Source organism: Sinohyriopsis cumingii, chromosome 13 (assembly GCF_028554795.1).
Source record: "Sinohyriopsis cumingii isolate HCF-2022 chromosome 13, ASM2855479v2, whole genome shotgun sequence".
NCBI classification, from domain to species: Eukaryota; Metazoa; Mollusca; class Bivalvia; order Unionida; family Unionidae; genus Sinohyriopsis; species Sinohyriopsis cumingii.
Window position 1 is genome coordinate 20,340,196 of NC_142973.1, and position 13,508 is coordinate 20,353,703.

At 34.7% G+C, this 13,508-nt stretch overlaps 1 protein-coding gene across 2 annotated transcripts in view; it reads right to left on the bottom strand.

Annotated features, from left to right (window-relative positions):
- The window catches only part of LOC149785020 (recombining binding protein suppressor of hairless-like), a 73,982-nt gene that overhangs the window by 33,175 nt on the left and 27,299 nt on the right, over window positions 1-13,508 (bottom strand). For both annotated transcript variants that reach the window (XM_089978718.1, XM_089978717.1), the window contains exon 3: window positions 5,252-5,477. In XM_089978718.1, coding sequence (XP_089834844.1) covers window positions 5,252-5,477 — 226 coding nt within the window. The remainder of the gene's footprint in view (window positions 1-5,251; window positions 5,478-13,508) is intronic.

The following is a 13,508-nucleotide window of genomic DNA, read 5'->3' on the forward strand; positions in this document are numbered from 1 at the left end:
AAGCAAAAGATGTAAAGACAATTGCATATTATATTAAAACTGAAATCCCGAAGTCAATGACCTTCACATTTATGAAAGAACATGACAAGGTTTTCATTTTTGCATCACTCCAATGAAACAATATTACATGACCAATGGTCTGTCACTCTGTGGTCTTCATTCTGGTGTGATGTGATGCAATTTGGATTTTAAAGTAGCTTTAACAATTTTCCAGTCATATCGCTATGATGTCTGCAGTGTGGCAATTTAAAGGCTGTCCAGCACTGGGGCATTATGCTGCAGACATGTAGCATGATGTCTCACCCAGTCACATTATCCTGAAACCAGGCTGACCAGTCCTAGCACAAACCTCTTAATGCTGAGCGCCAAGCGAGACAGCTGTGAGTAACATTTTTATAAGTCTTTGGTATGACTCAGCCAGGGATTGAACCCGTGACCTCCAAGGTGGACACTCTAACCACATAGCCACTGGAGAAGTCTGTCTTCATTTTGGCATATACCTATATTTAATTTTTACTGGATGAGAAAATACCAAATGCCTTGCAGAGATCTTTTAAAATGCATGTGCTGTTTTGTTACTGCAATCAACTGAATTGCATTATTTAAGGATTATGTGCTAAATGGCCATGGTCAAGTGGTTAATGAACAGAAGCAGATTCTGTAATGACATGATTATATGCATCAACCATATTTTCACACGAACAAAACAGTAGAAGTGTTAAAATGGTTTTAATCAAGCCAAACTAGGAGTACATAATTTTTTTAACATGTAAACAGCCTCTAATTCTGGGATTTCCAAAATTGTGCGGTAGTCAGGTTTTATATCAATGTCAATAGAGGTATTTCTAAGTTGGGCTCTTTCTTTACACTGGAAAATGTCTGTTGTGGCAGTTTGGAATTCTATTTAATTTTCATTCAGATTATTTGGATTCTAAAGGATATTTCTTTTTCCTGGAAATAATTTGAGTGCTCATACAGAATTCTTGGACAAAGATATTTATTTAAATTTTATTCGGAATTCAAACACCGGAATATTATTTTCTGTGGTTCACAAAGGACTGTACACATTAGATCTATACTGACTACAGTATATGTCATCGCCTTCCATTTTGGATTTTTCTGTTGGGACTCGAACTTGAATTCATTAGAACATTTCATTACTAGGACTTCTAAAATTTAATTCATCGATTATTTTTTGATTTTATTCTTAAAACCATAAGTTCTTATTTTTTCATTTTTTTAGTGTTTTTCCAGGGAAATAATTTATTTGTTCAATTTTTCAAAGCTTGTTGTTTTCACTCTTTCTTTTGTTACTTTTTATTCTAGCCTAAACACTTAAAAGAAGGGAAAACTAAAACACGAGATTCAGAAAAGATAACAATTACTCTTTTAAAACAAAGCTGAGCTATGTCCATTCTGAAGAGTTAAAATTCGGTGACAATTTCTTCAAACAGCGTTACTTTTTACTTCTTAACCTCATTTCATTATTTGATGCCTCAATTAAAATCAAAGTTAGTTACCATTTATAGCATACACTTTGCAAACAATGCATTAGTCTTTGGAGTTATCTAAATTGTATGTTGCTTATTTTCAAAACCATTAAAACATGCACTTTTCCATTCAATTTTAACAGATGAAAAAAATCTGATGGTAAAAAAAACCCTCCTTATTTATATATCATTTTCTATTAGTCTTTCTCAGGAAACAATTTAGCAGCATTTTTTAAATCTTTTTTGCAAGCAATCTTTTGTATACAAAAATTTAAAAGATCTGATGAAAAAGATCAAGTTCTTTGTACAAAATAATTTGCATTTGATTATTTGTGACTATTATGGATGAATGGCATACAAAAAATTTGAGGATATGATAATTTACAAGAATTATTTGTTATTACCAGGTTTGAATGTGAAATCCTTGTTTTTATTCACGTTTTTTGTTAGCTTTTTTTTCTTCTTAGCATTAAGCATGATTTTCCAATTCACTATCTTTTTCTGTCAATTTTTTTTATATGGTAAGAAAATTGGTTGTGGTTTTTGTAAGAATTGATGCAGGTGCCAACAAACTTCAAAATCAATTTGAAGCACAGATGGCTACCTGGAAATGAACACTCCTATATCAAACAAATGGCTTCCATCCTCATACCTTCTTGCGTGTCATTAAAAAATAGCATTCCTTGCCAAGTATTTTCTGTTTTGCATCATACTGTCTTTCAACTTGTCCAAAATATTCATCTGCATTGGAATGGACTTTATGACTGCTTCTTTCCAGTTATTTCCTTTAATTTGTTTGTTCATTTGGAATGAAATATAAAATGCATTTTACTAAAGTCAAATTTTCCATGTTAGAGAGATTTGAGAGAGAGGGAACTCCAGCTTTCATAACTGGTCTAATTAAAAGTGTGCTTTAATGAAGTAGCAAATAAATACAATTTACGATACATTATAATAAAATAAAAAATTGCAGTTATAAATGCAAAAATATTTGTCAGCAAATTTTATTCTTCTTTCATTTCATTCGAAAAAAGATTGTAGAGAAACAACCACTAGTAATGATATCACCTTGTTAATGGTGGTTGTTTTCTTGTGTCTAACCAGACATGATGTCACAGTCTGTTAACGGGTGATAACTTTTCTGTCTGTCAGTATAATTAGGCTGATCCTGGATTAACATGCAAACGGGCTTTTGACTATGGAAACAGCCTAACAATAATCATGTTTAAGTCCATTCACTTGTATTTCTTCATATAATTTTCACTGTTCTGGGTATTCCATTTGTGCTATCCATTTTGTTCATAATAAATGTATTCTGTATTTCATTTTACAGTTGTTCTACTGTCTATTTACATTTGTTCTACATTCTCTATACATTCACATTTTTGTCTCACTAGTACAATTACCTGCTTCAGCACCTGCAACATGGGTGGACTTATTATTTTGGTATAGCCATCTCACATGAGTACTGGCTGCCAAAACAATCCACCCACCTCAAGATATCAGATGACTATAAGAAACTATCCTTTTCTGTGGGTGCAATATGAAAAGGATGAGATGGGTCTATGATGTTTGCAGCTGGGTGTGGCATACATTAGGATATACACAGTAACTGTTTTCATGCAGTATTCCTTACACAGGAGAAGCTTAACTTCAAAATTATGAGATCAAAGGATTAATATTTCTACAGAACCTTCTTAATTAGCCCTTTGACTGCTCAAGCATGATTATTTATGCAAGAAGCATACCAATGTAATAAATAAAACCATGCATTTGGCTCTGAAGTGCTCTTTCATATAATAATAAAAAAAAATTCATAAAATGTTAACATTCTTGATTCAGATGGAGGGATAATAAACAAGTAGCTACTGATGGATTGTGTAATAACTGCCAAAACAATATTGGTGAATAATAAGGACATGTACATATTCAAAAGGTGTAAAAGTTGGGTCTTAAGTGGTCTGGCAATATAGTTTCTGTCAATAATGTTTATGAAAACAATATTTTTGATCTGATACTAAAATATAACAGCAATTGATGGCAAAGTGGCCAAAGGAACATAATTGTACCTGTTCTGTTCGTCTAGCTTGCAAGAATACTCAAAGTTTAAAGCCCCAAAACTCTGAGCAGTTAAAGTACTTGTCAGCTCTCCTTGTTATTTATAAGTTATGTTTTTTTATAAAAATAATTGCTAAATCTATGTTCAGTACATTTTATGTGCCAAACAAAAAAATATATGTGAATTTCCAGTTGGTTGACTCGCCCTGTTTCTCTCTGCCAACTATAGCACTCTCCGCCACCCCATAGTAATAAAACCCACAAAAATAAGTTAAAAGAATCACATTATATACAATTTATTTTTAAAAAACCAATGACCTGCCTACCTTAATTATAAAACCTGTGCAATAGGAAACATATTTTTTGTCTTGCCTTGTCAGTGTTGTTGGTTCCTATCCAAGTCAAAAAGTGTAATTATAAGATTGATTAGCAATTTTCTCAAATAAATACACCTCTCTCCAGCATCCTTTACTACCCATAGGCCTGGGGATGTGGACTGGGCATGATGTATTATTATACCCTGGAATTTGTCTAGTGATGTTCCAGCTTTTCAGCGACATGTTGCAAGTCTGTCTTGCACTATATCTGGTTGCAGAACTGGACAATAAATCAATGCATGTCTTCAGATAACGACCATGACATGTACAAAGTTTGATGGTGATCTACTGAAAACTCTTGACTAGATGCATTAACAACAGAGTTCCAGGTAAAAAGATTGCAATAACCCTAACACAGGTGAATATTGATATTCTGATTTGCACATAATTATTTGCGAACATTCAGTGATCCACCAAAAAAACACCCTAAGAACTAGTTGTGAATTCTGTCAAACGTTAGACACAGCTTCAAGAAAAAATGGACAATAACTATTTAAAAATTGTGTGAGGACAGTAATTTTGTCAATAGGCCATCTTCAAATGACATATCAGGCACCAGTTAAAAAGGGCAATAACTCAGAAAAGACACAGGAGCAGTGATTTTTCAAAGTGGGCATCTTCAGAAGATAACCGTAAGATGTACAAAGTTTCATGGCAACCCATTTAAATCTGTCCATAATATTCTACACCCAGCTAGAAGTAAAAAATGACAACTCTAATAAATATTATTGATCTGTCAATAAGTGCATCTTCAAACAATGACCATATTATGCACATAGAGTACAGCAATCCATCAAAAACTGTTAGACCCAAGATTATGTTGTACACTGCAAGATAAAGAAGGACAATAACTCCAACAAAAATAACTGGAGCAAAGTGATTTGTTGGTATGTACACCTTCACATGGTGACCATAGTGTTCATCAGGTTTTGAGATGATCCACTGAAAATTGAGACTAGTTTACTTTTGTCATATACTGCATCCTGCTGCAATAACTCAAAAATTGTGTGAACAAAGTGATCCGTTAACATGTGCATCTTCAGGTGATGACCATAATATCTAATAAGTTCCTCTGCAATCCATCAAAAATTGGGGGACATGTTGTGTTGACAAGATTGTGTAATGGAGGAAAGAGATGGATGGACACAAGGATTCCTGTGAGGTAAAACAAAATTATGTTAGGAAAAAAACCAACAGACATTAGTGGTCTATGGAGAGCAGTACATGGGCTTCAGTTCCCTACTATTAACTGGTTAGGCACATATCCACATGTGGATAGGTACATACAAATACAAACACCACATAACCTTCAAGCTCTATTATTACCTTCTGTGATCATAACTGGTCATTTGACCTCTGCTGTCTGTCATGTCCCCTGTAGCATGCCTGATGATAGGAGGGGAAGGTGTGGGCAGAGGGCTTGGAGGGGTCTGAATTGAGGGGGCAATGGTGTTGATGGTAATTGGGCTTGCTGTTGCCATGGAAATTAGTTCTCCATTTATTTTGTCAGGTGGTGTAAGAGATCCGGGCATAATATGGTTTACTGATGGATCTGAAAAATAAAATTGAGAATAAATTAGTACTTCATATTGAACAAAAGGTTAGTAAAGTTAGAAATTAAAAATCCTAACTGCGATTTTTTTGTCTTTGATCACCTTTCATATTGGATCATGTATCATGCACCTGGTATTTACAATTTTCTATAAATTTTTCATCTGAAATTTTCATGGTATAATATTTTTTCCTTAAAGAATTTATTTCATGACCAAACTGTGATCTAAACAGTGGTAAAAGTTTCTAGTTTTATGTTGTTGTTGTTGTTGTAGGGTTTAATGCCATTTTTCAGCACACGATAGGCTATACATGGCGGCCAGTATTAATGGTGGAGGAAGAACCAGGGAAAACTCCGGAAAGAACCACTGACCTACGAGAAGCTACTGGCAAGCTTTCTCACAAACCCACATCAGCCAAATCCGAGACTCGAACCCACACAGACAGAGGTGAGATGGCAGTGATCCATAATGGAGAGGGCTTTAGACTACTCGGCCACTCTAGTTTTATTTAGCAAGGTTTCTCCATAAATGCACTACACTACTGAACTGCACTGTGATGGCAGTGCTCATATTAAGCTGTGCAAATGACCCCTTCTTTGGTGCAAGAAAGCTGCCTCGATTGTATCCATTTTGTACACTGAAAAGCATTCGATCAACAGATCTAACTGACCAACTGAATCTGGGCCCTTAACTAGCTTACAGAGCACAGTGAAGCACAAGACAATCAATTTCATTGGCTGCCAAAATTGTCACTTATTTTGAACAGCATTGGCACCACGTGACAGTACATGCCTAATGATCATGAATACAAAATTTCAAGATGAAATCTGTAGAAAAAACAATGGCAATTAGTTCCAAGCAACATACAATAAGAAAAAATGACGACTCTTTGTGTCCAAAAATAAATTCTAGATTGGTATTGTCACTCAAGCAGTAGGAATTAAAATCCCAATATGGAAGGCTTGCACCAGGGAAGCTGAAGATGATAAAAAGGTGCAAATATTTTTGTGAGACCCTTGTTTTGTAAGCGACCCACTTTTGACCTCAGAATGGTCCTTGGCCCCACATTTTGCATTTCTGGAATGAATACTGCAACTGACTAAGCTATATCCAGTATATGCATAGAATACAAAAATTATCATATATACAACTTCATGCACACTCAACAATCAAATGCATTAATCCTATAGTTGTCATGACACATGTGCCGCTGGTAGAGATCCTGTAGCACTTGTCATGACATGTCGTTTTTCAGGTAGCAATTATTTACTCATCTGGGCACTTCGGCTTGACATGAATGGTTGTTAAAATAATTTTGATTGGTACATCAGGTTCTGAAACAAAAGAAGACCTGCCCACGCTGAAAAGATTGTCTGAGTAAGGCAGCTGATCTTTTTTCCATAAGTTTCACGTTTTCAGTATGGTATAACAAAATATCATAAACTTCTGTAGTAAAACTGGAAAATGTATTTAAAAGTTAGGTATTCGAAACATAAGCGACAGTAAACATTATGTTCAACTGAAAAATTTGTAAAGTACACATAGACCCTATTTACCACTAGTATGGTTGAACAAACTTCAGTTCCAATTCCTATGCAGCTCAATGGCTTGCTGCTGTCTCTGAACTTCACGTAATTCTTGGTATTTTATTTTCCATTTCACATAAGGACATCAGTCTTATCTCTGGCCATGAGACATACTCAAACTGACATGTGATGACCAATAAACGTAATCGTGTCCCTTCCTGCTTTTATTCAAAATAATCTGAATATTCCTTTAAGTCTTCTGTGTCAATTATTAACACTTTTTAAGAGGCTTATTTTCTCTGTTGTCTTCAACATGCATCACTTGCTCGATGCCATTTAAAAAAAATTCTATCATCATCAGTTTGATCACGCAGATGCTTTGTGTGAAAAAAATATGTGCAGTTTAAAGCATCCAAGGTACTGCTGTAGAGTTAGTCTGGTTCCTTGACCTGCTCCTCTAATTCTAATATGAAGCCTAAATCAAAATCAAACAAGGATCAACCAATTGTCTGGGTTTTTTTGGCAACATTTTTCCATAGTTTTTGCTTTTATTCTGTAAGTCCGTATTTTAAGGGTCATTTTCATAAGACTGTCTGCAAAATCATAAAGGTCGGCAGGTCTGCAAAAGCATTCTGTCATAGTTTTAACATTGTTTTCATCAAATAATCTTTAAAAATGCTTGTTTAATTACAAGCTACTTAATAAAAAAAATGACTGACTTCAATATTGCTTATCTTCAGAGAATGATTTCTGGAAATATCAGTGAGTGATTTTAAGTCTGAATACAATGTACATGCTGTATGGACAAAAACTTAGAGCCGTTCAACCCATTCAGTGGTATTTCAAATAAAACGAATCTTTATGGAGATCAGAAAATAAATCTGCATACTTTTGTTGACAACATATCTCACGCCTGACACAATTAAACTCATTTTTTTTGTTGCATTGACTATGGCAGTGAGTATGATACATAAGTCTGATTTTTTTTTCAGGCAGCTGAATAATTGATATGAACAACATACTTTAGGAAAAACAAAGGAGTCTGTATATTCATTCTTTTTTCACAACAAAATAATGTGTATATCTGATTCATATATGTGCCTTGCCTCCACAGTGGCTGATAAAATTGCTAGTGGATATATCCATTTACAGTTTGTGTCCTTGACCTAAGTGACACTGATCTGCTCAGTTTGTTCATGTTACAAATGATCTTTTTTGTCAACAATGGTCAGTATAAGGACAATGAACCACTCAAAATAAGAGTTAGCAAATGATGGCTACTAAACATGGGGATTTTCTGAAAATTTCTTCCACACAACACATGCAGCTGTAGACAGTGGAGACGAAGACCTGCTAGCGATTCAGGTTTTTCAGAGGAAAAAATTGATGATATTGATTTAGGAACTGCTGTTAGAGGCAATGAAATATCAGCTTTATCTGATCTGTCAGAAATTGAGAGAGGATCTGATGGTGAAGATAGTGCAGTGTTTATATGAGGGTCATGTGGTCCACAAGTCTGAGTTCATGGAATGCATTGTTCCTACTTTCGTTTTGAAACGATAAAAATAAATTTCTTCTTTAAATATTTACCCTGGTATTAAAATGCAAGAATTGTGGCTGACACCAACAAATATGGAGCAAAATGTATGAAAGATAAACCAAACGTTTGAAAGAAAAAAGGCAGTATGTGGTGTCGTTAATGAACAAGTGTGATGGTCATCTTTGTGTAAAACATAATTGCTTTTACAAATATGACCAACAGCAACTTCAGAAGTATTACATCATAATGATCCTGAAACAGTTGTCAATAATCATGTGTACAAATCTGATAAGTCACTTAATATTAATAGCAGTAAAATTTTCATGTTAACAAAGTGTTGTTTTTGATTCATGAATGTTTGTGTGATTCTTTTTAAGTCAAATGCATAACAAATCATTATGACAAAAGTAGTTATAGTTTTTATATATACATGGATTAATATATGAAATCAGTTAATTATAAGGAAAATAACTAAATAATTGGCCAATATCCCCAAATTGCTAGCAAATATGTCATCATTAATCTGCAGCAGCAGCATCACACTCTGGTAGTCAGCCACCAAACCAGCTGTATGGCAGCAATAGTCCTTAAAAGGTTAATGCACTAAGCAAGTAACACCTGAACAGGTAATGAACTTGAGAAGGGTGACTGGCTTTGTAAGCTCACAAGTGCACATTGGCTGACATACGTATACTTGAATAAATAACATGAAAACTGTAAAGCTTTGGAAACATTTATTACGGAATTAAAGTGGTGTAAATTTAACTCCAGGCATTCTTTGACAGATGTTCATTAACTGTTACCTGTTGTGATCTTTACAGCTTGGACATAAAAGTTGTACCAGACAAACATAAACAGTCAAACCTGTCTCAATAGCTTTCACTCGTAAGAAAAAGGCAAAACTTACCATTGCACACTGGTGACCACTGTACACAGGTTTGCTATTTAAAACTGACCTTGGAGCAAATACCATGCACTGAATATTGTTCTTATTATTATTAAACTATCAAGATTATTTCATGTGCACTGTGCAACAAAAATCATAATTAACAGATATAGGTTGTTCTCTCCCAAATTTGTGTTCTACACAAGATTATTACCTCCTGCTTACTTCAAGCCATTCTGGAAAGTAAACCATTGCCAACTGAAAAATATACACCGATCTTAGTTTGTTCATGTTATAAAAACAATATCTAGATTAGTCGGCTGCTCTGCTCTTCAGGATCAAAAGACTATAAGATAAAGTGAGAAGCCTGCATTGAACAGAAAATCAAAAGTTGTACATGGCTGTTCACTGTTACCCATGAACCAAAACTTCATTTGCCTTTTAAGACAGATTTTGAATACTGAATGACCCCTGATCCTAAAGGAAAGGGTTGCAAATTGTCTCTTCTCAAAGATTTTTTCTTCTGAGATATCTTTAATTCACAGACACATAGATGAAGATATCTAACTATACCTGTCACACTGGTAAATATGGCGACTTCCATTTCTGCTATGATAAAAATCCAGCAAACAAATAGCTCCGAGCTTCTCCTGTATGGACAAAATCCACCTTGCTTTTGAAGCTGACATGTGGACACCTTTGAGTTTGAATGACAGTGTGAATGGAGTACAGTTAAGTATAACCGTGATATAAAACACCCAAACACTGATTCACATGACATGCCTAAAACTAAACAATGCCATGCTCATAAAAAATGAAGCACTTTTTTTAATTCTTGGAGTGGTCACTGTTGATATGGTCCAGTGACTGCTTAAGGCAGGTTGTGTATGTGTGTGATTTGGATTTTTAATGTAGCTTTAACAATTTTCAGTCATATCACTATGATATCTGCAGTGACAGTTTGTATTGATGTCTAGCACTGGGGCATCATTCCGCATAATGTCCCACCAAGTCACATTTATCCCGACACCAATCTGACCAGTCCTAGCACTAACCTCTTAAAGCTGAGTGCCAAGCGAGGCAGCTGCTAGTACCATTTTTATACATCTATGATATGACTTGGCTGGGGTTTGAACACATGACCTCACGCATCTGAGGCAGATGCTCTAACTACTAGGCCACGGAGCTGTCGCAAAGGCAGGCTCAAACCATTGTTTAGTTAGGAAAACAACCGACTACAGATGACAGGTGACTGTTCAATACAGCGCATTTATACAGGAAGTTTGCAGGAATTAGTTTGGCTATTGTGACCAGGTGACCATGTCTGAACACAGGTGACTGTTACGACAACCGTGACAATATAGGGATGAGCTTTTTATTAAAGCACTGAACATTTTTACAATAAATATTTTGTATTTATACCTGTATTGCATCTCTAAGTGAAAATATAGTAGTTACATATGTGACCTGATGCTTACAAAAGGATGTGTATCTATTATGATCAGCAATTAAAAAACAATTTAAAAGCAGTGCCATTTTCACTTCTTTTTACAAACAATCCAGCATGGAGTGATCCTGTGTTATAAAACTATATAGCACTTGGAGGGTTAAAGATGATAAAGATCATATTTCACTATGACATGCTTTGTGCTTAATTTAGATTTACATGTATTTTCAACCTTATGCCTATAAATTATTGAAGAAGTCATGATTATCTTAGTTTTATTTAATAACCAAGCATATCTACTTGAGAAAACAAGGTACAAAAAGAAATATCCAAAGTAACTTCATCAGTATTATCATGTATACAACTTACTGAACTGATAAATCTTAAGGTTTAGCACTTAATGTTTACATGTTTGGGAGGATTATAACTTCTCTATGAGTTTTTGTTGTTGCAATTATTTATATTGAAATTTTTACAGCTTAACTTTACAACAGTATCTTAGTTGGTGTAGTGCTGACATATTGTTGAATCTCACTACTACTACTACTACTTGATAAACACAAATCAAATGCATTTAAAATTATGTAAAAAATATCTTTTATATCTTCTTAACATGAGTAAAGTAAATTTAATTTTAAGGAGGGTTTAGTAAGAACTGTGGTTTAACATTTCTGTGAAGTATGAAATTTTGGTCAATTTTGTTGTTTTTCAGGAAAATGAATTTAAAACAACCAAGATATATTGGCAAAATATAAAGGACCCCCCTATTTCATTCCTGGAGATAAACGAAGCTATTTGATAAATCAACATCATTTATATAAACTAGTAATAAACTGATAGCTTTTACACATTTGTTTTATTTCTACCCTAAAATAAAAAGGCATTTTCAGTGAACATGTAGCTGTACTTTCCACTCACTGCCTTAAATCATAGACCTATATATGGATAGAGTGAAACTAGAAAAAGCACAAACTATTCAAGCAGAATTATTAATGAAAATGTAAAATAATAATAATGAATGATATTAGTACTGTATTTAACGTGTTTTTGGATACTGTTTGTTTTCAGATACCATTTTTTTTTTGGGGGGGGGTGAATATAATATCTAAATGCCTTGTAAGTTTTCAGACGTTGCTCTGCTATAATTTTTTTCTACAATTTATGTTTTCGGACACAATCCTGGAAGATCTGCTGCATCGTTTTATTGTAAAATTCACAGCGTGTTTGCCATTAATTTAACTGATAAAAAGTTTGCTACTGTAACATTTGATCGCCAATTATTTATTGTGATCATGAACTTTCATGAACTAATATAATTTAAATTTTTTAATCGTATGTATGTATTTATGTATGTATGTATGCAGACAGATTGATAGATAGATAGATAAACATTGTTTTATTAAGCCATACACAATAAACAGCAATATCAAAGAATGAAAAGAAATATGATTTAATGCCGTAATATATTTAAATATATTATTCAATATCAAGTAGCTTGTCCATAGCCTTTTTTAGGTCCTCGGGCGAAAAGACCTCAAATTCTGTATCACTATCATCATCCATATTGTTTAATTGTTTGTCATTTCTGATCAGCGCGTTTTCACTTCTGCTCAAATTGACACTGATGACACACACCTTGAAAGATTTCATTATCACTGTGTGCTTTTCTTTCAATGTGTCCATGGCATTTACAACCGAGTCCAATACAGTCTGTTTGCTGACTGTCTTGATCCATCTGTTGCTGCTTTCATTAGATGATTTTAATGCATTCGTGGCATCCCTGATGTATTCTGTCCAGCTGCGGTGGAGGTAGCTCTTGACAGGTTTAGTGATGTTCACATCAAGAGGTTGCAATCTGGATGTGCAGCCTCCCGGTATTTTTGATGGCACAACATTTCCACGCCGCAACTGTTTCTTCACATCATCAGTGATGTGAGCCTGGAACAAGTCCATAACTAATAGTGATCACTCTCTTCTGGTGAATGGCAAATAAATTTCTTCAATCCATTGCAGCATTAGCGTTTAGTCCATCCATGCTTTTTCTTGAACTGTGATAATCCACCCTTTTGGTCTTTCAGATCTAGATGCCGCTTTCCCTTGAAAATAATCATTGGGGGTAATTCGTCGCCAGAACCTGCAACAGCTAAAACGACAGTAATGTGTCTCTTCTCCGCTCCAGTTGTACAAATCAGAACGCTTTTCCTTCCTTCTTTGTCCAACATTTTCCCTGGCACAAGATCAAAGTACATTGGTGTCTCGTCCATGTTAAAAATAAACTTATCGTCAAACTCATCCTCCTCACGTCTATCCATCACAAACTTGTGGAATGAAGCAATCTTTTCTTCCAAATACTTGAGTAAACGTTGGGCAAGAGAGGTCCTGCTTCGAAGCACAAACCCATTTGTTTTTATGAAACTCTCTGTCCATGAACGACTAGCATGGAATTTGCTCTCTGGAAATTCATTTGAGACAAGCTCCTTGGCATATATACATATTCGTCAACACGGACTGGAATTTGTAAGTCACGCTGAGTGAACACCCATTGAGCTTGTCCATACGAAATGGTTCATCCACACTTAGGCAAATGTTGGTTAAAGTTCAGATCGGCAGAAAAGTCAATTTTCACCGTGG